At 45.2% G+C, this 26,879-nt stretch overlaps 1 protein-coding gene across 2 annotated transcripts in view; it reads left to right on the forward strand.

Annotated features, from left to right (window-relative positions):
- LOC127051053 (acyl-CoA 6-desaturase-like) overlaps positions 1-25,019 on the forward strand; it is a 37,254-nt gene extending 12,235 nt beyond the window's left edge. The window contains exons 2-12 of one of the 2 annotated variants that reach the window (XM_050952912.1): positions 1,175-1,285; positions 2,798-2,995; positions 3,423-3,524; positions 5,853-5,978; positions 12,521-12,581; positions 13,099-13,175; positions 13,369-13,466; positions 17,965-18,061; positions 20,224-20,303; positions 21,555-21,680; positions 24,034-25,019. In XM_050952912.1, coding sequence (XP_050808869.1) covers positions 1,175-1,285; positions 2,798-2,995; positions 3,423-3,524; positions 5,853-5,978; positions 12,521-12,581; positions 13,099-13,175; positions 13,369-13,466; positions 17,965-18,061; positions 20,224-20,303; positions 21,555-21,680; positions 24,034-24,085 — 1,128 coding nt within the window. In that variant the 3' untranslated portion in view covers positions 24,086-25,019. The remainder of the gene's footprint in view (positions 1-1,174; positions 1,286-2,797; positions 2,996-3,422; positions 3,525-5,852; positions 5,979-12,520; positions 12,582-13,098; positions 13,176-13,368; positions 13,467-17,964; positions 18,062-20,223; positions 20,304-21,554; positions 21,681-24,033) is intronic. The other variant, XM_050952914.1, reaches the window with a different exon arrangement.
- The last annotated feature ends 1,860 nt before the right edge of the window (positions 25,020-26,879 follow it).

Below are 26,879 nucleotides of genomic sequence, written 5' to 3' on the forward strand. Positions count from 1 at the left end.
GGTGGCCCCTGATACTGTGCATTAAAAGTTCCATACTGTACTTTGACATACTGCTGTTTCAGTACTACGGATGTTTTAGGGTATGTCTACACTAGGAGCGAGTCTCCCAGGCCAGATTCAACACACTTGTGTTAGTGGGACTCAAACTAGTGCATTAAAAATAGCTGTGTAGACAGTGCTTTGATGTTGCACCTTGGGCTGGAGCTCAAGCTTGGGCATTCAAGCTTTCAAGCCTGGAGTTGCAATTCCCCCCTTTTAAGCATTTTCACTGAACATTTTAGAGCTATACACAGGCTTTCAATATTCTTTTTCCTCTGGAATTCATATCACTTTTAGAATTACAGAAGGCTGTTGGTGTGCAGAGAGCACTGCCTATCACAGTGACCAATATTGTCTCCTTGCTTACTTGTACTCTTCCATTTGTCTATATGCATCTGTTTTCACTTTCTCACACTTTGATTGAAAATTCCTTGGGGCAGGGATTGTCCTTTTGTTCTGGTGTTTATATTGTGCAATAGGGTCCTACTTTATTATTTTTTGTTTTGTTGGTAATGCAAATAATAATACTAACTTAGAAAGAAAATCCAAAAAATCTTTAATCATTCCTCTAAATTTAGTGGACATCATCCATACATTCTCTGATTATATTTAATATCTTTCTTTTCAGATCCTTCAGGGCTTACTAGAGACATTATACTGAAAGAATGAGACTGATCATCTGCATATCGAAAGATGATTTTCTGATACATAAGGCAGACAAATTCACAGCTTCTAACTGGGGTGAAAGATATATTGGACCTCTTTTTGGCTAGGTGCTTAACTCCATTGAAAACAAAGGGAATTAGGCACCTAGGAGCTTATGAAAATTGCTCTAGGTACCTATCCGCATCTTTAGGCATCTAAATACCTTTAAAACTCTGGCCCTTTGTCTACAGACTGTATATTCATTCATCTACTTCTAGCAGCATCTGCTAGAACCAGGAACACTGCGCTGAAAGAGTTGCGTACTGTGGGTACTGACAGTGAACTGACACCAGAATTGGGGAAACTGCTGGGGTAATGTGGGGGAAACTCTGAGGAGAAGTCATTACTGGGAACAAACAGGAAATGACCAATATGCAGTGAGCAATCGCTTTTATTGAATCCCATCTGTCTGCCTGTGTTTCCAATCCAGGATGCTTTCTGGGCCTTTCACCTCAACCCAAGCTTTGTGCAGAAGTTTCTTAAGCCATTACTGATTGGAGAGCTCGCCCCAGGGGAACCTAGCCAGGACCGAGGCAAAAACGTGAGTAGCTGCAAACTCCTCTCTGAAGGCTCTGTTTCTGGAGAAGAGTCTACAGTCTGATTATGCCGCAATTTATCTATAAAGCTGCCCTCCAAGTCCTTTGTGCAAAGCCACTATATATAATTCACAAGCCTTCTTCACTATAGAAAACTCTGGCAAGTACAGAAAACTGTAGGGAAAAACACTCACAGTCAGACAGCTCTGTGAGGCCATGTGGATGTCCCAGTATTGACTGGTGCAGGGACAGGCAACACTTAGGTCAACTTCTCCTGACCTGCAGCACCCCTTGCTATTCCCCTCCTGCAGGCTTTCGACAGCTCTGCCTGTGCCGTTCAGGCCTGATCTGTGACAGCTAAAGAAGAGCCCAGTTCAAACTCGCCGATTTGAACACTTGCAAACTTTGGATAAATATGGATCAAGATCTGGATCCAGTCTTTGTGGCTGGAGTTCATCTCTAGTCAACAACCCTGTTGCTTAAATTTTCATGACCTGGGTCTGTCCATCGTTCCATAATGCATGTCAGTTTTGTGCTATGGACAAAAGTCCACGAGGCCATCAAAACGAGATGGCTTGTCATCTAAAGCAGATTTGAACTCTCTTCCATCCTCTGCTCCATATCATTGACCATGTAGCCCACTACTCTGGACTTCATATGGGATTATCCTGATTAGCTCTCAGCAATGGAGAAGTCTGTGAAAGTGGCCATGTTTGTGGAGTAAGTGGCAATAACACCAGTGGGTGAGATGAAACAAACTGCTCGCTCTAAGCACTGTGCTTATGAAGCTGTAACACCCCACGTCAATGTGTCCAGCCCTATGCAAGTCCCAAATGTTCCATTCATTCATTATTCAGATCCTGTGCACTGCACAACTGACTCCTAAAGTGAAACCCTTTCTCTTCCTTATTGTTCTTTAGCCTACTGAGTTGATGACATGCCTGCGTCACTGCTATTGTGCATGAATACATTAACCTGCATTACCTCTTGACTTGCTTGGCTGCACGCTAACTGAACACATCCCAAAGAGAACGGAGCTACCTTGGCACTATACTCTCTCATCAGCAGAGCTTCAGGGTTATGCATAAGAGAAGAGACTGAATTCTCTCTTCCCCAAAGAGAGGGGAGATGTCCCTTTACAACGTAAATGGAATGAATTACGGAGCACTGAGACTGGATAAATGGAGAGGTGTTGAACCAGCTGGTGTAAATTGCCATAGATATATTGACTTCAGTGGGTCTCGGGTGACTTACACCAGCTGAGGATCTGGATTTTAATTGTAATTCAGAAGGTGGGGTAAGACCCATCAGGGTAGGGACTAGGATCAGGAGCCTGTCGGGGGCAGTGTAGAAATTCTGAAGACTGCATGAGTACAAAGACTAATTCTTCTCCCATTCTGGGGAAGCTGATGGCTCCAAAACAGGCAGGGGTTAGTGGTGTGGAAGCCCAAGCTTGAATGGACACATTCACACGCGTAAAGAAGATGCACCTTAAATCTTGCATTTCCATTTTGCAGCTCCAGCTGGTGGATGATTTCCGGGCCCTGAGAAAGACAGCAGAGGATATGAATTTGTTCAAAGCAGATCCCTTATTTTTCTCCCTTTACCTGGCTCACATCATCATGATGGAAGCTTTGGCTTGGTTACTAGTTTCATACTATGGCACCGGCTGGATCACAACCTTTATCATTTCCTGCATCCTTGCAACCTCCCAGGTGAGAAATAGACAGAGTAACGGGGGGGCGGGGGGGGGCAGGTGCTTCCATTACAGATGACGTGTAAGTGCATCCAGTCGTTCAGAGCACCTCATGCCAGGACTATCACAACACTCACTTTGGAAGAACATTCATGAACCTCATGCACCCCTCAGCCCCCTCACTGCCTTGTTCTTGCTCATAGTGAGCCTAGTCACTGCCTCATACCCAGATGCATTGAGTCCACTGCCTGTCTCAGGTCTCCCTTCCATAGATCCAATACCAATGAAATTAATACAAAACTCTCCCCCTTCCACGCTTTTTCCTTGCATAGGACTGTGCAAATTTCATACAGACACACAATACTTGCCTTCCACTCTAGGTGTCCTTTCTTACTTACCTTCGATTTCAAGCAGCCCTGTCACCCCTGGTCCTTTTTCCTCTGCAGGCCCAGGCTGGGTGGCTACAGCATGACTTTGGACATCTCTCTGTCTTTAAGAAGTCTAAATGGAACCATATCGTCCACAAGTTTGTCATCGGGCACCTGAAGGTAAAGGTCATTTGCTGGATGCCAGCACACACTGCAGAAAGGAAATGATTGCAGCGGAGGAGACTGGAGATCCACTCCATCCCATTTCAGAGACTCTAGGTGTAAAAGCTATAAACCTCAGCCTGCCAGTCGGATCTCATCCTTTCAGAGGGAGCAGCAGCAGAGAGGAAGAATTAGTGACAGATTCCAGGTGGAGTTCTTGGAGGCTCAGATCGGGGAGCCAGATCCTCAGCTGGTGTAAATCATCATAGCTCCAGTAACACCAATGGAACTATGCTGATTTCTGCCAGCTGGGGATCTGGCCCATAAGATTGTTAAAATGAAGCATTATACAATCTCCTTTATTCCCCATTTCCCCCACTTTCCCTACATAAAGCCTGAGTAACGTGTTTATTGATTAAAATGACCATCCTGCCATCTCTCACCCATTCGGGACATTTTAGAACTTCAGTCGCGGATAGGGTCCAACACAAGACTCCTATACAATATAGCTGGCAAAAGGATCCACCTACAGTGGGGAATCTTGTAGGAAGGGATGGAATGGTAGGCATTATTAGATGCACATTTAGTTTGGCCTTGGTCATTTTAACCACAGGCATGGAATGACCCCACTAGCAATAAAAAGTATTAAAAGGCAGCAGTGAGACAACACTGTGTCTAGACCCACGGTGGGGCATCATCTATTGAAAACCACAGCAACAAGTAACCTCCTTGGCCACAGTTCTGTTCTCACCTTGTGTACGGTGTCCCTCTACTCCTCTTGAGGCCCAGCTTTGGTGGTACTGACCAGACATTTCCCAATTTGCAAGCAGCACAAATAATGCTCAATTGCTACCCAACTGGCTTTAATGCAAGGAGAGGAAATAGGCAGTCCTAGCAGAAGCAGCCCATTCTTCCTGGTGTATACAAAGGGATTAAATATGGAGAGTCTTGTTTGCATAGACAAGGTTAAGCAAATTGCCAGGTTTAGGATCTAGATGAATTTTCTTCTTCGGGGCATATTTGGCAGTATAGAAAAAAACAAGGCAGGAGGCAGGCAAAATATCAGAGCAGAGAGATGATATCTCAGAGAGAGAGAGATCAGAAGGGATCTGGGGTGAAGAGGCAGGATTTCCCTTCCTCTAGAGCACTGAACAGGGGATAATCTTTTAGGATTAGATGAGCATAGCCTACATGATACAGCTCCTTTCCTTCTGAAGGGGAGGAGAGGAGGGGCACTCTTGGACCTTTGCCCATCTCACAGTTCTCTGTGTTCCTTCTTCTTCACTTTATAGATGATCACTTGCAGGTCCTGAACAGGGAACACCAGAAACCACAAAGCAATTTATAACCTTGTCTATGCAAGCAATTTATTGCAATTTATTGCAGCAATCTAAAAATGAGGGCTCCCACGTTGGGGTTGGCTAGTCCCTCACTGCCAACTTCCCAACAATGCCCCGTTATTCATAGCAACCGGAGCTCTCAGATTGCCCAGTCCTGGGGCAACCGGTTTCCAACATGTGTAAGCAGGGGCAAGTAACCTCCGAATGCTCATTAACATGACTCAACTAAAGGCCGCTTTGTGAGATGGAGGCTCTCTGAATTCTTGGAAGCAGCCAGCTGCCCACAACGCTTATCACCAGTTACAAGGCAAGTGCTTTGCTGGCCTTCTGCCTGAGCATCCTTGGCAGTGGTATAGCTTGGCACTGTGTTTCACAAGTGACAGAGGAAAATGAGGATATAGGACCCTTACAGAACACTGTTCAGTCCTCTTTTTTTTAATACTCTCCATTAAAACCTTCTTAGACACTGAAATAATATTTATTTACTAGCCAGTTTTGTCTTTTTTCCATTGGGCAAAGAGGGATTCTTTTCACATTCTTTCTTCCGTTGCATAAGCCAACATGGCTTTGCCTGCTTGTGTCATTCTTGACATCATCAGTGAAATGGGTGATGACACCGATGACAACAGAGCTCTGGGTAAAGGATTCTGTTTATCTTGTGTTTCCGCTGCTGGTGGGATGTCTGTCTGCCTGACTTTGCAGCATATAAATATTAAGAGTTACGTGTAAGCAAGGCTAACTTCTTTTTTCTCAAAGTGAGTGGCATTTTTAAAAAACGATTTACTAATCCAGACAGATCCAGATCCTCAGCTGGTACCAATCAGCCTATCAGAGCAGAGGATTTAGCCCCTTCACTCTTACAACAATTTCAAAGGTAGCTAAGAGTTTTGACATAAGCTATATGTCATGGGCGATTTAGATTATACAAGTGAATGAATATCACAGTGGGGGGGATTAGTCAGAACCATGCCTCCCCATTTACTAAGCCTTTCCTCCCTCTTCCCAGGGTGCCTCAGCAAACTGGTGGAATCATCGTCACTTCCAACATCATGCCAAGCCCAACATCTTCCAGAAGGACCCAGATGTGAACATGCTGCATATTTTTGTCCTGGGAGATTCTCAGCCCGTTGAGGTAAGACAAGGAAGTAGTGTCTGCTGGTGGGCTTTAGAGAACTTTTTCTGTGAGGTCAGAGGTTAATCAGTGTCTGGAGGACCAGACCTCGGCTGTTAAGACTTCATCTTTGAGGAAATGTTCCCTGCAGCTATATTTTCTGATAGGAGTTTGGGTCAAAATTTGAGAAGATGTGACGGCCAGAAAGTTCGGTGGCTGATATAATTTCTCATGTCTGTTTTCAGCCCAAAGGTGATCATATTTTTAGGTGGCTTGAGAGCTAGAGAATGAGAATGAAGAGAATGCAGAAATAGGGAATTTTTCATCCCATTGTTCTGAGATATCCAAGTGTGGAAAAAATGGTGCAGAATATTCCTTTGCTGACTTAACCCAAACAGGGTTTCCTTCTGTAATTTCCAACTTGTCATTGGTTTATTTCTTCTGTGAGGACAGGTACCTCTTGTGAGTAGTCAAAGCAAATTCCTTTAAAAAGTTGATCTAATATTGAAATAAATGCCTTACGATATTTGTGTACAAACGGGAGTCCTCACTTCACTGGAGCCTTGGCAAATTCTGTTTAGAGCAGATTGCATGGTAACATCAGAATAATGGTTTCCTCTTGTGTCTTCTGCTTGGGGAAAAACACGAGGAAACTCTATGGGTCGGGGGTGGGGGGAGAGACCTACATTAATGCAATTGTAGTGCTGATGTGTCAAACACCAAAGGCTTGGTTGTACTTCATGCCCTTATAGGGGCATAGGGGAGAGGAATCCCCCATGTGTGCCCCTGTATGGGCAGTCCTGGCTTTGGATCTGGTCATGAAGGGGTAAAAGGTGCTGCATGCTTGCTAACTTACTTCCCCACTGGAGCAAGTGGGGGTGGGGCAGGGAATAAGTGAAGCTTTGGCTGCATTTCCCAATCCACCACCCAGCAGAGCTGAGCCAGCATAGCAGGGTGAATGGTAATTTACTGCTGGTATATTATACCCCTGAAGCAAGTGGCGAACACGGAGGGAATTGCAGCTCCCTGAGATGTAATTCCTTCCTGGGGCAATTCAAGCATGGGTGGTGTCCTTGGGCCAGATACTGGACTATGTAAATCGATGAAGTCAATGGGGCTATATTGATTTACAACAGTTCAGGTTCAGAGCCATGGTTCCCAAGGCAACTATGAGTCAGTGACACTGCACACAGTAACTGTATCAAGGTAATGCAATTAAATCCAATTCTCTGGGGCCATAATATTTATTGTCTGTATTGTACAAAGGGTATTATAAAGATAGATAGTGGTATATGATGTATCAGCATAAAGACATGCAGCAAAAAAAGCTTAGAAAGACAACGCATGGATCTGAAACACCACGGCAACGGCATTTGTAACAAATGGAATATAGGAAGACATAAAAGAAAATACTGGTGCACACTCATGCCACCACAACCCACTTTTAGGCCACAAAGAAGCTAATTCCAGATACATGATAGAGAGGCTGCCTAAAAGATGAGTTATCTGCACAGGTACTGAGAGTGTTCTATGAAGGCAGAAAGGTCTAACCATATGTCACTGAAATGAGTGGATCATAACAAACCACTAACCAACCATTACACTATGGTAGCTAGATATCAGGAGTCAGATCTTCAGTTGGTGTAAATCAGTGCCACTCCATTGATGTCAGTGGAGTTTGCCGATTTACACTGTTTGAAGAGCTGGCCCCTGATAGTTAGGTTTTGAGGATCATGGGCCCATCGCTGCACAAATAGCTGAGCAGAATGTGGGTGCTTATAGCAATGAAGGAATTGGTTCTGTCTTCCAAGATGAATATATGAAGTACGAGCACTATATCAGTGCTTGGATGTGCTTGCACTCTTGTATATTGAAACCTTACCCTAGTGCAGCCTTGCAGATCTTGGACCACACTTAATTCCCTTCTCATAAATCTGTAATTCCTGAAATCACCAGTGCTCCACAGGCCACGTGAATGTATTACCGGTGAAAAGTGTTAGCCTGTTTGAACTCGGATGAAGACACGGAACAGGTCCCTGGAAGATGCCCTTCAATCAGAGGGAAGGAGACAAAATAGAAGAGGGGTCAATCAAGATGGAAATGAACAAGGGAGTGGGGAGAAATAGTAAGATAAACAAGTAAGAGAAGAACACAAGTGTGGGAACACTGTCCAGGCCACCCTAGACAACCAGTGACAGGGACTATTTCCAAGTCTGGGGTGGTGAGTGGAGACCACCAGGAACTAAAGGAACACCCCCTCAGATGAAGGAGAGGCCAGAAGTCCCAAGTAATCAGTTGACAACAAAAGAAGGAAACAGGAATGAACATGCAGATCAAAGGTTTAAAGCAAGGGAACCCCAGATGGTGACACTGAGCTGAGAACCCCAGACAACTGGCAATGAGTGTTGGATTGATAGCACAGGAAACTCTCCCCTACCCACAGAAAAGTCAGCAGCAGTCCAAGTTTCCCAACACTGCCCCATCCTTGTGTGAGGAAGTATTTCCTTGCACAGTCAACCCGTGGAACTCATTGCCAGGGGAAGTTGTGAAGGTCAGAACTATAACTGGGTTCAAAGAAGAATTAGATAAGTTCATAGAGTATAAGTCCATCAATGGCGATTAGCTAAAGTGGTCAGGAACACAATCCCATGCTGTGGATATTCCTAAGTCTCTGACTGCCAGATGCTGGAAGTGGATGACAGGGGATGGATCAGTGATTGCCCTGTTCTGTTCATTCCCTCTGAAGAGTATGTCATCGGCCACTATCGGAAGACAGGATACTAGGCTAGATGGACCATGGGTCTGAAATAGTTTGGCCATTCTTATGCCTTAACCCAGATGGGAGGAATTGCTCAGAGGGGAGAGGGCTTTTCAGACTATATAGCCTAGTCAATCTTTGGCCTCTCTGCTGCCACTGCCACCTACCATCACTAACAATTGGTGACAGTATTTTGTGACAGGGTCACCTGTCCTCTGGAAACTAGAAAAACCCTAGATTTAGTTCACATACTGGAGACTACCAAACAGCCACTGATCTGATTCCTCACTCATTTGTGCATGCCCACTCTTTTTATGACTATTATTGTAATTGATCTTGACTACCATAACTACTGATGTTGCTAAGAAACTTTATCCTCTGATTGCTGCAGACCTGTAGCGTGATACATTATACATCTGTACTAAAAGCCTTATCAGCCAGTACTGCGTACAATATTGAAAGCTGTTACTTCTGCACAGTTTGGCTGAGTTACAGATGCTGTGGGGAGACTAATTATGAATTTCTGATTGTCGGTATACTTAAATCTCAAACTGAACATTGCAGAGGTGCAGTTTTAATGGATTGAATTGTATCTTAGAGAACATTGATACAGCAACAACAAAAAATAATACTCTTGCAGCAGCGAGTCTCAGAGCTTGCATTAACTACTCAGCCACATAGGGCTCACATTGTAGGGCTAAGAATAGCAGGGTAGATGTTCAAGCTCAGCTAGAGCCTTGGACTCAGGCTGGAGCCCAGGCTCTGAGACCTGGTGTGACAGGTTGGATCACAGAAAACCCCTTGGGGCTGCCAACTGATTTGCCAAGACTGCTTCTGCCCCTGCTTTCCCACCTTGGCAGCTTGAGACTTCAGGGCCCTGCCTGGTCTGAGTCAGACCCGCTAGCCTGCTACAAACACAGACCCAGGTCTGAACCACGTTCCCTAACAGCTGTAGGCTTAATTGAAAGCAGCTTAAGAAGTGTACCTATCTTTAACACTCAGATTCCCAACACCCAATGGAGTCCAAACTCCAAATAAATCCATTTTACGCTATTAAAACTTATACAGGGTAAACTTATAAATTGTTCGCCCTCTGTAACACTGATAGAGAGAGATGCACAGCTGTTTGCCCCCCCCTCCAGGTATTAATACATACTCTGGGTTAATTAATAAGTAAAAAGTGATTTTATTAAATACAGAAAGTAGGATTTAAATGGTTCCAAGTAATAGCAGACAGAACAAAATAAATTACCAAACAAAATAAAACATGCAAGCCTATGCCTAATACAGTAAGAAAACTGAATACAGATAAAACCTCACCCTCAGAGCTGTTCCAGAACTTTCCTTTTACAAACTAGTCTCCTTCTAGTCTGGGTCCAGCAATCACTCACACCCCCTGTAGTTACTGTCCTTTCTTCCAGTTTCTTTCAGGTATCCTGGGGGGTGGAGAGGCTATCCCTTGAGCCAGCTGAAGTCCAAATGGCGGGGTCTCTCAGGGGGTTTAAATAGACTTTCTCTTGTGGGTGGAGACCCCCTCCTCACTCTGTGTAGAATTCCGGCTACAAGATGGAGTTTTGGAGTCACATGGGCAAGTCACATGTCCATGCATGATTCAGAACTTACATGTAGCAGCCATGGTTCACGTGCTACCTTGAATGTCGTCAAGTAGACTTCTTCTGTGGATTGGAGCATTCCAAGATCCATTGTTCGTTAAGTGTTTCTTGATTGGGAACTTAATTTGCACATTCCTTTCTCAAGAAGCTGACCAGAATCTTTACTATGGCTACTTAAAAATCCAGCAAGTATACAGCCAACATTCATAACTTCGAATAGAAAAATGATACATGCACACAAATAGGAGGAATAGATTCAGTCGATCATAACCTTTGCAGAGATTTGTTACATGGCATATGTAGCATAAAACGTATTCCAGTTATGTCATATATACATTCATAAGCATATTTCGATAATGCCTTAGGGGCCACACCATCACACCTGAGTCTTGGCTTCAGCCGAAGTCCAGAGATTTACACTGCTATATTTAGCCACAAAGCACAAACTGCTCAACTCCAAGTCAGTTAACTGAGCTCTGGGCCTCTCTGCCGCTGGATTTTTTTGCTGTATAGTTGTACGATAAAGTACTTTAGTTGCAATTACTGCACCCTGGCCTCTCATTGATATAATACCAGGGCCTAGAGGCAGAGACTGAAATCAGCCCCCCCGTTGTGCTAGGCCAGTGGCTCTCAAACTTTTTTACTGGTGACCCCTTTCACATAGCAAGTCTCTGAGTGTGACCCTCCCTTATAAATTAAAAACACTTTTTTATATATGTAACACTATTATAAATGCTGGAGGCAAAGCATGGTTTGGGGTGGAGGCTGACAGCTCGCGAGCCCTCATGTAATAACCTCACGACCCCCTGAGGGGTCCCAACCCCCAGTTTGAGAACCCCTGTGCTAGGCCCTGTCTCTACCCTGAGGTGTATACAACCCAAATAGATAAGACAGACAAAGGGGACGAGGAGGAGAAAGGAAGAATTATCATCTCTGTTTTTCAGATGAGGAACTGAATCAGATGAGGAAATTAAATGACTGGATCAAATCACCCAGGAAAGCTATGTAGAGCTGAGAATTAGCCTCAGATCTTCTGAGTCCCTCTCCAGTGCCTTACCCATTAGATCTGCCCTCCTGTTGCCTGAAGGACGGTTATGACACTCATGCATGTTTATTTGAGCTGGTTGATATTTTTTCCTCAAAATATTTAATTTGATGAAACGTGGCTTTTGACTAAAAATGTCACAGTACCTTTTCAATGTGGCCACAATTGTCCATTTCTTTCATGAAAACTTGAAGCCAGAACCCATCCATTTTTAGACAACTTGCTTTTCAATGAGACTCAGGCTCCTAAGTGCCTATGTCACTTTTGAAAACAAAATGTAGGCTCCTAAGTCAGTTAGGCATTGAAACATTGAGGCCTAAAGGGAAAAGTCGATCTAAGCTATGCAATTTGAGTTATGTGAATAGCGTAATTCAAATTGACATAGCTTAGATCTGCTTACCGTGGGGTCCACACTAGGCTGTGTCAATGGGAGACACTCTACCGTTGACTCCCCTTCCTCTTCTCAATCTGGTGGAGTACTGGAGTCAACATCCAAGCTATCAGCAGTCAATTTAGCGGGTCTTCACTAGATCCGCTAAATTGACCCCCGGTGGATTGATCACCACAGCATCGATCCTGGCTATTGTGTAGACAAGCCCCGAGTGGAGCAACACCTTTAAAACTCTGGGCCTCAGTCTCTCGCCCTCAGTTCCCCCTCTGTAACAGCAGGATAACAGCATTTCCCTACCTCATGGTACATGAAAGATTGAGAGGTGCTCAGGTACTTTGGTAATAGTGGCCAAAAAGGTACTCAAGATTGATGATTTTAAATGGGAGCCTGCAGTTAGTGTAGATAGGAAAGTCATGATTAAACAAGTATTAGCAGGGCAAGATCAACCCTGACAACAATCAGTTAACGCGTCTCAACACATGACCTATTTTCCTACTCTAGACATAGCCTTGGAGAAGGAAGTACTGTATGCTGAGACAGCTTTCTAAGGGCTTGCGCCTGCTCCATGTAAAGCAATGGCAAAACCCTCATTGCCTTCAGTAGGGTAGGATTAGGCCATAAATCTTCAGCTCTGACTAAAGAGAGTTAACCAAATGTAAAGAGGTGTCATTGAGAGTGTCCGCCCGTGGAGAGTTTTCTCATATCCGTGGGTGTAATGAGCTAAGACAGTTTTCTGTCATTTGTCTCCCCCTCCAGTATGGCAAGAAGAAGCTGAAATACCTACCTTACCACCACCAGCATGAGTACTTCTTCCTAGGTGAGTATGCCCTTGCCCCCTTCACTTCCTTATATGGAGAGATAGAGGGGATGCATCTTTACCTTGCAGCTCCCTTTTTCCTCAGCAGAGCTATTCTTCACTTCCTAACTAATCCCTCCCTATCCAGGGCCCGCTATCCCTTTCACAGCTTAATTGCAATAGACACAGGCACCTCAGTTCCTCCATGACATCATCATTGAGATCCATGGATCCTTACCACCACCATAGAGGCTAAATAAAGTGAGACAAGTGACTAAGTCTAGGAGGCAGCCCCTAATAGATGAACATGTCAGCAGAAGTCCTGGGTTTGCTTACTGTTGGCCTAGAATCTTCCATACCACAAGGTGAGCAGGACATGGAGGAAATGCCTCCTCTCTTTGCTGAGAGATAGAAGCAGAGATCTGGTTTCCTCTTCACAAGCTCTTGCCTCAACTCTTCTTTCAGGCCCCCAGCATGTTTGTTCACCACATGTTACACACCTGTCTCCCTCATCTGCTGTCTTTTGTTTGCCTTTCAGTTTTCCCACCTTTCCTCATCCCCGTGTACTTCCAAATACAAATCATCATGACCATGATCAGACGCAGGTTCTGGGCGGTGAGTGCAAAGTTGTCTCTGCTCTGTGTGTCAAACCGTGTCCCACGTGGATGGTGGAGAGAACCTTATCTGGGGAATGAGAGAAGAGGCTTCTGTCCACTCTGTAAAGAGAGCTGGCTTAAGGAGGGGTATTGGTGGGGGTGCGGGGAGGGTACGTTGTCTATAATGAATTATCTCTTCTTTCTTTCCCTAGGACCTGGCCTGGGCCTTCAGTTATTACATGCGCTATTTCATTATGTACATCCCTTTCTATGGAGTTCTGGGATCTCTGTTTCTCCTCACCTTTGTCAGGTAGGAGACACTGTTCTTCCCTCCCTCCAGACATGGGCCCCACCCATCCCACGTGAAGAGCGATGTCAAGCTAACTCATCTATGCCATGCCGTTCTCCGCATTAATCAAGATTCTCTCCCCTCATCTACTCCAATCTGTGCTACATCACACTGCCTTGACTAGCTTCTCTTGCCTCAATCTCTGCCAGAAGATTTGATTTTGGTATTTAGTCTCTCTCATCATCAGGAAATCCCTAGTGGTGGTGACAGCAGGTGCAGATGGGAATCTGCATTCCCTCCTTCCTTCCTCACTCATCCCCACCCATGTAGAGCTCCCACACTGGGTCTAAGTCACCTGAGGAATTTTGGATGTGGTTCCTTCCAGAGCCACTCCCAAGTGAGCTAGAAAGTAACTCAGGAATGAGGCATGGAGCTCCCTTCTCTAGGGACTGAATGTGCTGCCTCCACATTATGCCCTGCTCCTGCCCGCTCAGGGAGCGAGAAGTCAAATGCTGTCCCCCACTTGGATCCCCTGCATGTAGCATGCTTTTCTGGATGGTCCCTGGCCCAGGCACTCACAGAGCCTTCGTTTTACACCCTAGTACAGAGACAGTGCTATGACTGACTGGGCTGATGTTCCAGACTACAGGATTGTATTGACATCTCCATCCTGGAAGCAGTGACTGTGACTGCTAGCTCATGCCCCAAGGCTGGCCTGAATTTAGTTCCATTGTTAGGGTCCTCAGAAAAATAACATTTTAAAAGAATTTTTGCAAAACTGTGTAAAAATCTTTAAATTGTAGAATCGGAATTTTACCGCCCATGTTATTTTAATGGCTCTGATCATTAGTTAGGAAAAATTCCCATTGATATCAATGGGCTTTGGATCAGGCCTTTATAGAAGCGTGAACTTCAGAAGGTTTCATTAAGTCATGATAAGCATCCATATGTTTAAGGGTTTAGCCAGCCCCTTTTGTGTCAAATCCAGTTGAAAATCTCACAGTGGCAGACGCTGTAGCTAGATTTCCAGTACTACTTTGTTTCAGTTGGATCACAAATGCAACAGTACCAGCTTTTCTCCCAGTAATGTGGTTAATGAAGCATCACCAAGCTTCCTTAAAATTGCTTATTTAAATTTAAGACAATCAGGAAGGAGCTCAAGGAGTTTTATAGAGCAGACCAGCATTCTAATCCGCTATGAAATCTCTCCCTACCTGCTCTCTCATTGGTCAGAGAAGCCAGAATTTTTATACTGAGTTACCACTTCTACTTAAGTTGCAGTTGCAAGCTCAGATAAAAGCATTTACTTTTGGTGTGAGCCCAGGCACCTCTAGTCAGCAGGAAGACAGCAAGTTCAGATTGTTCTGATTAAGCTATTTGGCCCATATTATCCTTCAGTTGCTGGATTAAAACACCATTTGAAACAAATATGGTGTATAAAAATTCCTCTAGGCCAACATCAAGACCTTAGAAAAATTCTCAGATCCTTCTTCATGTGCACCACTCTCTTTAATTTTTGTGTGAAAATTATTGTTGGTGAAAGGTGCTGGCTAGGCTGGACGAGTCTGGAGACTGAAGTCCTCTGTTTCTTCAAAGAAGAAGTTCAAAGTTCAGAACAAGGACAGTCCTGCCAAAGTCCCTCTCAACCTTGGCCTAGAGAATAGGCATAAAAAGAGAGTTCAGTTTCCATGGTCTATTCCAGTGGTCTGCAACCTTTTTACACACAAGATCACTTTTTGAATTTAAGTGCAACCCAGGATCTACCCTGCCCCTTTCCTGAAGCCCCAGCCCACTCACTCCATCCCACCTCTCTCCGTTGCTCGCTCTCCCCTACCTTCATTCACTTTCACCCGGTTGGGGCAGGTGGTTGGGGAGCAGGAGGGGGTGTGGGGTGGGTGCTCTGGGAGGGATTTTGGATGCAGGAGGGGGCACTGAGCTGGGGCAGAGTGTTGGGGTGCAGGACAGGGTACGGGATGCTGGCTCTGGGAGGGGGTTCAGGGCTGGAGCAGGGGGTTGGGGTGCAGGAGAAGGTTTGAGGGTGCAAGAGGGGTTATGGGGTGCTGGGTCAGGAGGGAGTCGAGGGGAGGGCTCCCACCAGGCAGCACTTACCTCAGATGGCTCTGGGCAGCAGTGCAGCCAGGCTAAGGCAGGCTCCTTGCCTGCCCCAGCCCCATACGGCTCCCGGAAGCAGCCAGCATGCCCCGGCAGCCCCAGGTGGGGCACATGGCTCCACACACTGCCCCTTCCTGCACGCACCACCCTTGCAGCTCCCATTGGCATCAGTTCCCTGTTCCCGGCCAGTGGGAGCTCCTGGGGCAGTGCTTGCATGGAGGAGCAGCTTGTGGAAACCCTTGCTCACCCACACCTCCAGGGGCCACAGGCCAGGAGTGTGCTGGCCACTTTTAGGAGTGGTGCAGGGCCAGGGCAGGCAGGGAGCCTGCCTTAGCCCCGCGGTGCCGCTGGACTTTTAGCAACTGGAGATCACGATCAACTGGCAGAGGCTCCAGGATCAACCAGTCAATTGCAATCGAGTGGTTTAGAACTTGAGATGGAAGAATCCCATACACCGCTACAGGCTAGGGACTGACTGGCTAAGCAGCAGTTCTGTGGAAAAGGACCTGGGGATTTCAGTGGATGAGAAGCTGGATATAAGTCAATAGCATGCCCTTGTTGCCAAGAAGGCTAATGGCATATTGGGCAGCATTAGTAGGAGCATTGCCAACAGATCGAGGGAAGTGATTATTCCTCTCTGTTCGGCACTGGTGAGGCCACATATGGAGTATTATGTCCAGTTTTGGACCCCCCACTACAGAAAGGATGTGGACAAATTGGAGAGAGTCCAGTGGAGAGCAACGAAAATGATCAGGGGGCTGGGGCACATGACTTACGAGTAGAGGCTGAGAGAACTGGACTTGTTTAGTCTGCAGAAGAGAAGAGTGAGGCGGGATTTGATAGCAGCCTTCAACTCCCTGAACGAGAGTTCCAGGGAGGATGGAACTCGGCTGTTCTCAGTGATGGCAGATAACAGAACAAGGAGCAATAGTCTCAGGTTGCAGTGGGGGAGGTCTAGGTTGGATATTAGGAAACACGATTTCACTAGGAGAGTGCTGAAGCCCTGAAATGAGTTACCTAGGGAGGTGGTGGAATCTCTGTCCTTAGAGGTTTTTAAGGCCCTGGCTGGGATGATTTAGTTGGTGTTGGTCCTGCTTCGAGCAGGGAGTTGGACTAGATGACCTCCTGAGGTCTCTTCCAACCCTAATCTTCTGTGATTCTATGATTCTATGGTTGGTGACCACTGGTCTATTCTATTCTTGATCCCTTTGCTAAAACTGTCAGCCAGAACCTAACAATGGTTGGGGAGGAGGGTGTTGTGAGGAGAACACGAGTCCACCAGGAAACTGAACAGATCAAAAAGGTTCATTCTGAGTGAGTGTTTCTTGGTCAGTTCTTATCTTATCCATACTGGTGGTCCATCCCTGTGTATCACAAACTAAGGGTTTCAGAGTGGCAGCTGTGTTAGTCTGTATCAGCAAAAAGAATGAGGAGTACTTGTGGCAACTTAGAGACCTACAAATTTATTTGGGCATAAGCTTTCGTGGGCTAAACCCCACTTCATCGGATGCATGCAGTGGAAAATACAGTAGGAAAATATATATACGCAGAGAACATGAAAAAATGGGTGTTGCCATACCAGCTCTAATGAGACTAACCAATTAATGCAGAACTGGAATTAATTTGCAAATTGGACACCATTATATTAGGCTTGAATAAAGACTGGGAGTGGATGGGTCATTACACAAAGTAAAAACTGTTTCCCCTTGCTAATTTTTCCCCTACTGTTCCTCACACCTTCTTGTCAACTGTTTGAAATGGGCCATCCTGATTATCACTACAAAAGTTTGTTTTTTCCTGCTGATAATAGCCCACCTTAATTGATTAGTCTCCTCAGGGTTAGTATGGCAACACCCATTTTTTCATGTTCTCTGCATATATATATCTTCCTACTATATTTTCCGCTGCATGCCTCTGATGAAGTGGGTTTTAGCCCATGAAAGCTTATGTCCAAATAAATGTGTTAGTCTCTAAGGTGCTACAAGTACTCCACAAAGTAAGGGATGAATCAAAGCTTGTAAAGGCAAAGTAGTGTGAAAGAGCAATCCCCCAGTGAGAATGAGAGATCAAGAGAGATAGCCACTAAGGTTAATACAGAAAGGTATCCTAATAATCATGTTAACACCTAGACCTAAAATGGACCCCCAATGGAGAAAGAAAAACCTACTGCAGAGCTGATTCCTTCCATCGTCCAGATTCAGAAAGCTTCCTGCTCCCTCATCTTGGGAAATACTCCCCTAGTATCCTATGCCCCCTCTGTGTACAACATGGCTGCTGCCTGTACACCCCTCTCCCCACTCCCTTTGCTATCACTGTTGGCCTTACCTGCACTACCCTGTATCAGGATGGCAAACTGCACAGATTATATCCTGATCTGCACTGTGAATGGTTATGCTTCCTTTTGAAGGTTTCTGGAGAGTCACTGGTTCGTGTGGGTCACACAGATGAACCATATTCCAATGGATATTGACTGTGAGAAGCACAGAGATTGGCTCAGCGCTCAGGTAATGCCTGGGATATTAATGTCCCATAATAGGTTAGAAATTCACTTGCCCTTCAGAGAACAGCTGGATTATCATTGACTACCTGGCCCCAATGTTTAGTTTGAGCCCAGTTTAGCAGTTTTACAACATAATAGCCTGGTATATCTGTCTAGGACCCTTCCCTCCCACCTACCCACGCTCACACACACACACACACACACACACACTCAGCTATAGGGAGTAAGGCTGACTATGAGGAGGTGGAAATCCAAATCTGTGTGCTGAATCTGACCCCTAAATTGATACATTTTGAGAGGCTAATTAAAGCGTTCCTCATTCAGGTCTGGAGAAGTGCAAGGTTCAAGGGGCTTCACAATAACCCTCCTTCATAAGTGTGTTGGCACCTAGGTGTGTAAATCAGAAGTAACTCCATGGAAGTTAATGGGCCAGATCCTCAGGTGTAAATCAGTTTCATTTCTTTGACTTCAGTGGAGATATACAAGACCAGCTGAGAATCTGGCCCACTGTCTAACTTGTACTGTTCAGGAATAGTGAATTCTGAACACATCATGTGAAAAGCAGTTGTAGCAGCTGCAATGTCTCAAAATGCCTTCCACAGACTCACCAAACATATACAATCAGAGGAGGAGATACCATGCCTCTTACCTGCAGTGTTCTAAGACTAATTCAGCTCTCACTTGGCCTGCGTTTCCTCTCCATTATACTGGTGTAAATCAGAAATAGTTCCAATAACATCAGTAGAAAGCGGGTGTAGCTGAGTTGAGTAGGAGGTGGATTCTCCTACATAAAGTTATAGTATCTACTATCTACTGAGGGCCTCAAGGGATAGCTTTCAAAGTCTGGCAGTCACCATCTTTCTCGGGTCCAGATCCAGTAAACAGTTAAGTATTTGCTTAACTTTAAGCATGTAAATAGTCCCACTGTAGTCCACTACTCATGTGTATGGAGTGAAGCACATGCTTACCTGTTTTGTTGGATTTGGAGAAAGAGCAAATCTGACACTGATGTGGTTTTAAGCTGAGTTCTTTGGAAACACCTGTTGCTCATGCAGTCACCATGCAGAATTCACTGCACCAGCTTAGCAAGGAAAAGAATGTAAGAGAATTTTAAGAAAGACTATGTAATTGTATGCTCCCGAATCCCAATGCTAGCTATGCCAGCTAAGCAATGTCCCAGCCTGTTGAAATCTCATGCTTCAGGGTTCAGCTGATGACCAGTGTGCAACTGGGAAGGTAATCTTCCTGTTCCCTCCCTTCCATCCCCCACCTTACACAAAGTCATAGTATTACACAGCTGGCTGGGTGTACAATGGCCTCTTGTTTTGCCTGGATCTGACGCACTGGGTATAGGCTGTGTTGAAGGCAGGATACCAACTAGATTAAGGTGATGCAGTATGGCAACCCCTATGCTGCCTCACACATGCAGTTATCTTTCTGAAACTTGAGAGAATCCCTGATCAAGCCTCGCTTGTGGCAGAGACTTGGGTTTGATGCCTTCCAGTCTTCTCTCCTTCCTAGGCTAGTGGAGCCACGCAAGAGGATGTGGTTATTCCTTAAGGAGTAGGGAAGTTGGTCACTCTTCTTTTGGTGCCCCCAGCCCTCTCTGTCAATCTCCCTCTGACTCAGAAGGGATGGACGTCTCAGGAGCAACTTGCTATTGGAGATAGGGAGGTACTATTATGAAGAATAGAGAGGGATATAAACGAGTGGAAATACCCTGATATCAGCCCTGTTATCATGAAAGATCACAGGACAACCTGTAATGTGATGTGCTGCACACCTTGGAGCTAGGAGCCATTTCCAAGATAGGCTGAAACTATGAACACCCTAGTAGTTTAACTGGTCTGGCACCATTAACCTCTTTGCCAGTTACCAAGGTGGTCTTCCTGGTCTCAAGCCCTAGAGTGCATCAGAGGAATATACAGTAGGTCAGCAGCAGCCATATGGGATTGGTCTAGAGGAGTATAGGGAATACAGCCCGTGCAGGAGAAGCTGCATGAGAGAATATTTCATCCACCAGCTTGGTAGTGCAGTAAGATGCACATGCCTGTTTGGTTTGAAGTACCTCCTCTGACTTCTGCAGCATGCAAGAAGAAGAGCCTGCACCAATTGGTTCTAAGCCCAGGCTTCATTAAAATTCACTTTGGCATCTTGTCTTTGCAGCTGGCAGCTACTTGTAATATTGAGCAGTCCTTTTTCAATGACTGGTTCACCGGGCACCTGAACTTCCAAATCGAGCACCAGTGAGTATGGGCCCAAGGGATGGTAAGAAATCTTATGGACACAACCAAGTCACCGCCCTGGCCAGCCAAGGCAGGGCTTGGGGAAGGGGTGCAAGCAGTATGGGGCAGCAGTAAGCAGTGAAGGAAAAGGGACCTCAGGAACATCATACATGAAATTAAAAGAAACAACTGCAGTCATCCTCTCATTTCACCACTAAACACAAATATCTTTCACCTGTTGCCACCAGCAAATTCCCCTTTCACCCTCACAATCTTAATTTAGAGTCTGATTCAGGACTCATTCATTAAAATGGCCATTAAATCAGGTTCTTGGGTTCATTTGGTTTGGAGTGTTTCTACTTACTTCAGTAATTCCCTCTGCCTCTTCCCAGCATCTGATTTATGTAGCTTTAGCGCAACTGCATGGGACTATTTGCAGTTCTAGGTACCCTAGTTCAGGAAAGATGTCAAAAGATAAGATCAATTATGCAAAATGCTGTCCATGACAATACAAAAATTAGAGGAGAGATCATATGGAGTAAGACTGAAGGACCCGGACGTTGACTTAGGGAATGAAAGAGAACCCAACAGAGCAGCAGAGGATAATGAGACCACAGATTCTTTATCTGTTTGTCTAGTCTATGAACTTCCAGACAATTTAGCTTGTCAATAGACAATTAGTTGTTTTCCAAAGGGAATGCAACTCAAGTTGCAGTAGGGGAGGTCTATGTTGAATGTTAGGAAACACGATTTTACTAGGAGGATGGTGAAGCACTGGAATGGGTTCCTTAGGGAGATGGTGGAATCTCCATACTTAGAGGTTTTTAAGGTCCAGCTTGACAAAGCCCTGGCTGGGATGATTTAGTTGGGGATTGGTCCTGCTTTGAGCAGGGGGTTGGACTAGATGACCCCCTGAGATCGCGTCCAACCCTAATATTCTATGACAGCAATCTCAGTAGATCAAGTGAGGTTTCCTTACTCCTTATTTTTCTAGCACTCCCTGTTTTCTAACCTGATCTTTCATTCTTTCTAAGTACTTTTTTGTTTTGGGGCATGACAGCAGGAATGGGAATCAGTACATTCAATTTTCAAGAGCATTTCTTTAAAGGGAGTACTTCAAAGCTTGGATTTCTCCCTCTCGCACTGTTCTGTCTGCCTGTTTTGCTTGGAGAAAAGGAGGCAGTAAATAGCCCTAAGAGGAAGCAGAAAGAAGTGTCTATTCCCAGGGGTCTGTTAGGTTTTTCTCAGGCTCTCTCTACTTCTTTATTCAAGCCTGTTTCCCTTGATGCCACGACACAATTACTGGAAGATTGCCCCACTGGTGAAGTCATTGTGCACCAAGTATGGCGTCCACTATGAAGAGAAATCTCTCGGCAAGGCATTCAAAGACATTGTTGGGTAAGAGGCCTTCACTACTACTCATGGGTGTATGAAGCCTGTAGTGCTAATGCCAGCCTTCCAGTAATCTCTTGTCTATTTTAATATATAAAGCTCTGTTTCATAGGTACCTGTGCCTAGAGCAGTGGCATCAGAGCTGTAAAATGTTTGTTTGGTGTAGGAGTGATAATGTTTTTGCACCAAACTAAAAAGCATCTGGATTTTTACTGTGGAAATGACATGATTGACTTCAGTGGAGTAACAGCCATTTCTGAGCCAGATCCCCAGTTGACGTAATGTCAGAGAGAAGAAAAGGACAAAGCTATCTCAAAAACAGCAGGTTCCAGCTCTCTAACCCACGGACTCCTTCTACCCTGGCCCTCAAACAAGGAGAAATCAGGAGTGTCTTGCTCGGTGATTAACAAGTCACCGCTGAATTCCCCCAAGAGATATTCACCCCTTTTTAGCATCTTTCGTACCATGCTATTCAGGTGGCTGGCCCTTTAAATCAAGTAGCTACAGGCCTAAAGTAGCCATTTTTCACCTGACTATTGCAGACAGCACCTTCCTATTGCTCAGCTGATATTCCCAAAGAAGTGGCACATCCTCAGGATGGAGAAAATAGGTGGACATTAAGACAAAAGGCCCAGATCTTGAGCCACACTGAGTCCTGTTTGTGCCCCTCCAGCAGCAGAGAGGGCACTTCAAAGCACACATATGCTCACGATTTATGTGCTAAAGAAGCAGTTGAGGATTTCTCCACCACTTCAGAATCCTCAGCTGGCAAAGAGTTAGCATCACTGGTTCTGTACCACCTACTCCAATGGGAGCCTGTTGGGGGCGGGAGGGGATGTGGAAACAGCATGCTGCCGTAACAGCCTCTAAAGAACCAATCTAAGCTGTCACAGGTTAGTGCAATCTTTAAAAGGATGGAAAAGTGGCAGTAAACCACCTTTGCTCTTCCCCCCTCCCCGCCCCCCTTGCCCTCAGATGCATCAAGTACTGCTCTGATGCACAGGGGGATTCTGCCAGATGTTTCTCAGGTCAGTGGCCACCTGGCTATAACATACAAATTCTCTGAAACCATGAAACATGGGTGTTGTCTGAATTGTAACTAGAAGGAGTTCCTGCTGTAGAACATATTGAGCTACTTTCTGACACTTTGTATTGTCAAAGTTAGACTCAGGACTCACAGTTTGTCAGACCACTCTGTTTTATTAGCACAGCGCTCTGCTAATAACACTCAGATAATGTGAGCACCATGCAAGACACAAACTATCCTTTTTATACAGATAAAAGGGCGAGTACTTAACAAGATAACAAAGGAAGCAGAATCTGATAAGTTTACCTGGGCTAGGCATGCATATCTTATTTCCTTACTAACTATTACCGATCTTTTGTTAATGTTTTGCCATTAACACTCTTGTTTATGCCTAATGTTTCTTTTCCTGGCACCTGTATTTTAACATTTCTTATTTCTGCTTAAAGGTACATACACATTTTTTAATCCATTCTTATTTTTACAATATAATTCATTCTACTTTCACAGTATGAAGTCCCCCTACTACAGAGGGCAGGGTACATAACACTCTGTGGAAACCTCTGCACGCTCAGAGAGAGACAGATTCAGGTAGTTTCACTCCCTGCTGAAGTCAGTGCACCCACCTGTGGAGTAAGGGACTGCGATTCAGTGTCAGTAAGAGTACCACAATCTGGCCCATAGTGTCAGCCCAGCCAAATGCAGCAGCAGCAACCTCCTGTGTACAGTGAGGAAGTGTGTGTGGCCCTTGTTTGGGAGAGTAAGAACCAACAGTCCTCTCTGTGGAATTCCCCCACATTCACACAGCATCACTTCCAGGCCATACATGGCATCTCGAGCCACCTCGTCTCATTGAGAGGAATATTTGATCCATAATAGCTCAAATCTGTTACTTTATCCATGTCTGATTGTCTTCAGAGAGCTGCTGTGGAAGGGAATTCTGTATGGGGGTGATGCAGAGGAAAGAAGGGAATTCTTGCGTGTATGCAGCTTGTTCTGCAGGGTTAGGCAGGGATAGTTCCAATGTGTGGAGTTACAATTTGTTTTCTTTTGGGTCAGCTGCTCAATGGGTGTAAATCAGTGTAATGCCCATGAAGTCTGTGGAGTTAATCTGATGGACGCTACCTGAGGATTGTGCCCATTGTGTTTTAAGTCAAGTTGTGTATGGAGCGAGATAGGCACCTCGTCTCACTTTATAGACCCAACGTTTGGGAAGGACTATTGACCTCCTGAGGAATGATGGCTGTATTCAGAAGCAGGCAGCTCCTTGCAGAATCTCTGTTCAGGTAGGCCTGTGAATCCTGCTTCACTAATGCCTCTCTTCTCTTTCCACAGGTCCCTAAAGAAATCTGGAGCTCTCTGGTTGGATGCCTACCTCCATAAATGAAACTGAATCATAGTAGGGAGGTTCAAGTGATAGGGGAAGGACTGTGTGTTTTTGGTTTTTTTTGTTTTTTATTGTCAGATTTTCAGCCTATATCTGTGTGCACAGTTGGAGGGGAGTTTCCTGTCTTGTGAAATGCTATGGGGGGGTGGAGTGGGGGGAAGTTTAAGACACCTTTTTAAACCAGAGGGATTTTAAATGTGTTTGGAAGTCTTCAGAAAATGAGGTAAAAGATCCATTTCATACCACCCGGCTGGAAATTGACCAAGCTGAGTGGGGTTTTCTGTTTTGGAGGTGGAGGCTGAGAGAATGGGGTGGATAACCAGAAGAGCAATTTCTTCCCTCCCCTCCCTCTTCCTGAGCCATTCACTCCAGCCTTAGCCTCAACCCCCACCCACACAGGCACTTGATTCATAAACATGATCAGGCCAGCATCAGAGAGCTTCTGCATCTGTTCCAATATTTACAATCCCAGAAACCCCAATCAGCTTACACCCTTTCCCCCTTTCTGATGCTGGTGCAGAGAAGCAACAGCCCAGGATTAGATTGTGGTTAAAAACAAAAACCCCAAAAGCCTGTTTGATCACCCACAGAACGGTGAAGTCTCTTGGCTGCGCTGCCTGCTGCATCCTCCCTGGAGAACTGGGAGGCACAGCTGTGAGCAGCAGGTGCTGCATTATTAGTCTGTCTGCCTCACTCAGAGCCCTGCTGTGGCTTTGTCTCTCTGTGAGCACATGCTGCTTTAGTAAAGGCCACGGCACCAGTCCTAAGCTGAACTCCTGCATTAGCTTCCTTGGGACTCTACACAGGCGAAAGTATCCAACTGCATGGGCCTCAGGGCTGGATCAGGCTCCATGTGTGTTTTTACTGCTCACCTCTGTTTTCAGGGGTCTGCAACTCAGCCATGGGCTGAAACAGCGAGAGGGATTTCACAATCACTTAGGGTATGGCTACATTTGGAATTTCAAAGCGCTGCCGCGGCAGTGCTTTGAAGTGTGAGTGTAGTCAGAGCGGCAGCGCTGGGAGAGAGCTCTCCCAGCGCTGCATGTAAACCACATCCCTTACGGGTGTAGCGTGCAGCGCTGGGAGCCGCGCTCCCAGCGCTGCTGCCCTGATTACACTGACGCTTTACAGCGCTGTATCTTGCAGCGCTCAGGGGGGTGTATTTTCACACCCCAGTTGCAGCGCTGTAAAGTGTGAGTGTAGCCAAGCCGTCAGTCAGGTTTTCTTTCCATGTGGCCCATTAACACTGCTGAGATGTCTGCTAACTAATGATAATATTGATGCGCATAACAAATTGACCTGCCCATTGCAGATGCTTTATTGTGTTCCTCTGTAGTTCATAAACTGCCTTGGGCAGGAAGGGTTGCAGCTACTTAACACAAATACAGCAGAGAACCAAGCTACCCTAGTTTTACATTTGGTGTGAAACTTTCCATATAGCACTGAGAAATGTCTTAAATTGTCTAGACCTATTTTCTGTCTGATACACAGTTACTCAAGAACCATTAATGGCTCTAATGGAGGGTAGTACGACGCAGGGCCCCATCCAAAGCCAACTGGTAGCAATAGAAAGTCTTCCATAGACCACAGTTGGCTTTACATTAGGCCCCGAGACTTTAATTTAATACAGTTGAAAGCAAGACAGATGTGACATTCCAGTAACATTAAGGACCAAGGTTTCTGAAAAAGGCCTCTAAACTTCTGCCCATCCCTCATTGCTTGTTGAAATCCACATTTCCTTGTGCAAAATAGGTATTTTGTCATGTAGTTACCTAACATCAAGTTTACAAGCACATCATTAGGTTCCAATCCCACAACTGAATCTTCGCAAGCAGATCCTATCACCCAGATGATGCTCCACTAAAATCAACAGGGCTCTGCCTGCCTGGAGGCAGCTTCAGGACAGGGGCTTGACACTTGAGAAAGTTTAACCCACTTTAGAAACTATCTCCCTGAAGATCAGATTTTACTGCACTAAAGCCATGAAATTCATAGCGGACATTGTAATTTAACCAATCCACTGATGCCTGAAGTTGTAGGGGACTCTAAATATTTGGGTGATTTTTATACACCCTGTTGATTGAAATACTTAAATATCACCACAGGTGGTTAAAATGAAGCTTTGTTGTCCTGGTGGTGTTTCAGTTTCAACCAGACCTTGAACAACTTTTATATTGCAGTCCCTGGGGTTCCAATCTCCAACTGCATAATTAATAGTATCCTTCTGTATTTTGTAATCTTTTCGAACAAATTAGTAATGAGTTAGCATGGGATTGTGGAAAACACCATTGAAACTGCCTTAATCTCAGTCTCTTTTTGATTCAATGAATGTATCTCCCTTTCTCTGCTCCAGGAGAGATGAGCACAAACATACTGCGACACCTGCTTTGCAGTCTTCCAAACAGGCAGCTCGCTTTTTGAGAAGATTCAGGTTCTTTGCTCCTCCAGTTCTTGTTTCCAAAACAAACTCTGAGTTTGGCTACTGCTTCTTCTGGGCTCTGGCCCTTTGCTCTTAGCTGTCTGTCTTGTTGGAATGTTGTCCATTTGCATGGTAAACGTCCAGAGGAATCTCAGGAGAGTGGTGACCCAACAGACCCATCCCAAACCAGTAGCCTTATTCTAATCACATGCTTTTGTAGTTGTCATCGATCAGCTTGCTGGAGGGACTCTTTTTTATAAAAATAATAATGCAATTCCAGTAGGGCACTCTGCATTGCCAATGCCTAGGAGATGGCAGCTATCACTGCTGACAGCTGTAGAACCTCAGAACATTCTAGAAGAGCAATGGGGCTGG

The sequence above is a fragment of the Gopherus flavomarginatus genome, chromosome 5, assembly GCF_025201925.1.
Source record: "Gopherus flavomarginatus isolate rGopFla2 chromosome 5, rGopFla2.mat.asm, whole genome shotgun sequence".
In the NCBI taxonomy this organism is placed as follows: Eukaryota; Metazoa; Chordata; order Testudines; family Testudinidae; genus Gopherus; species Gopherus flavomarginatus.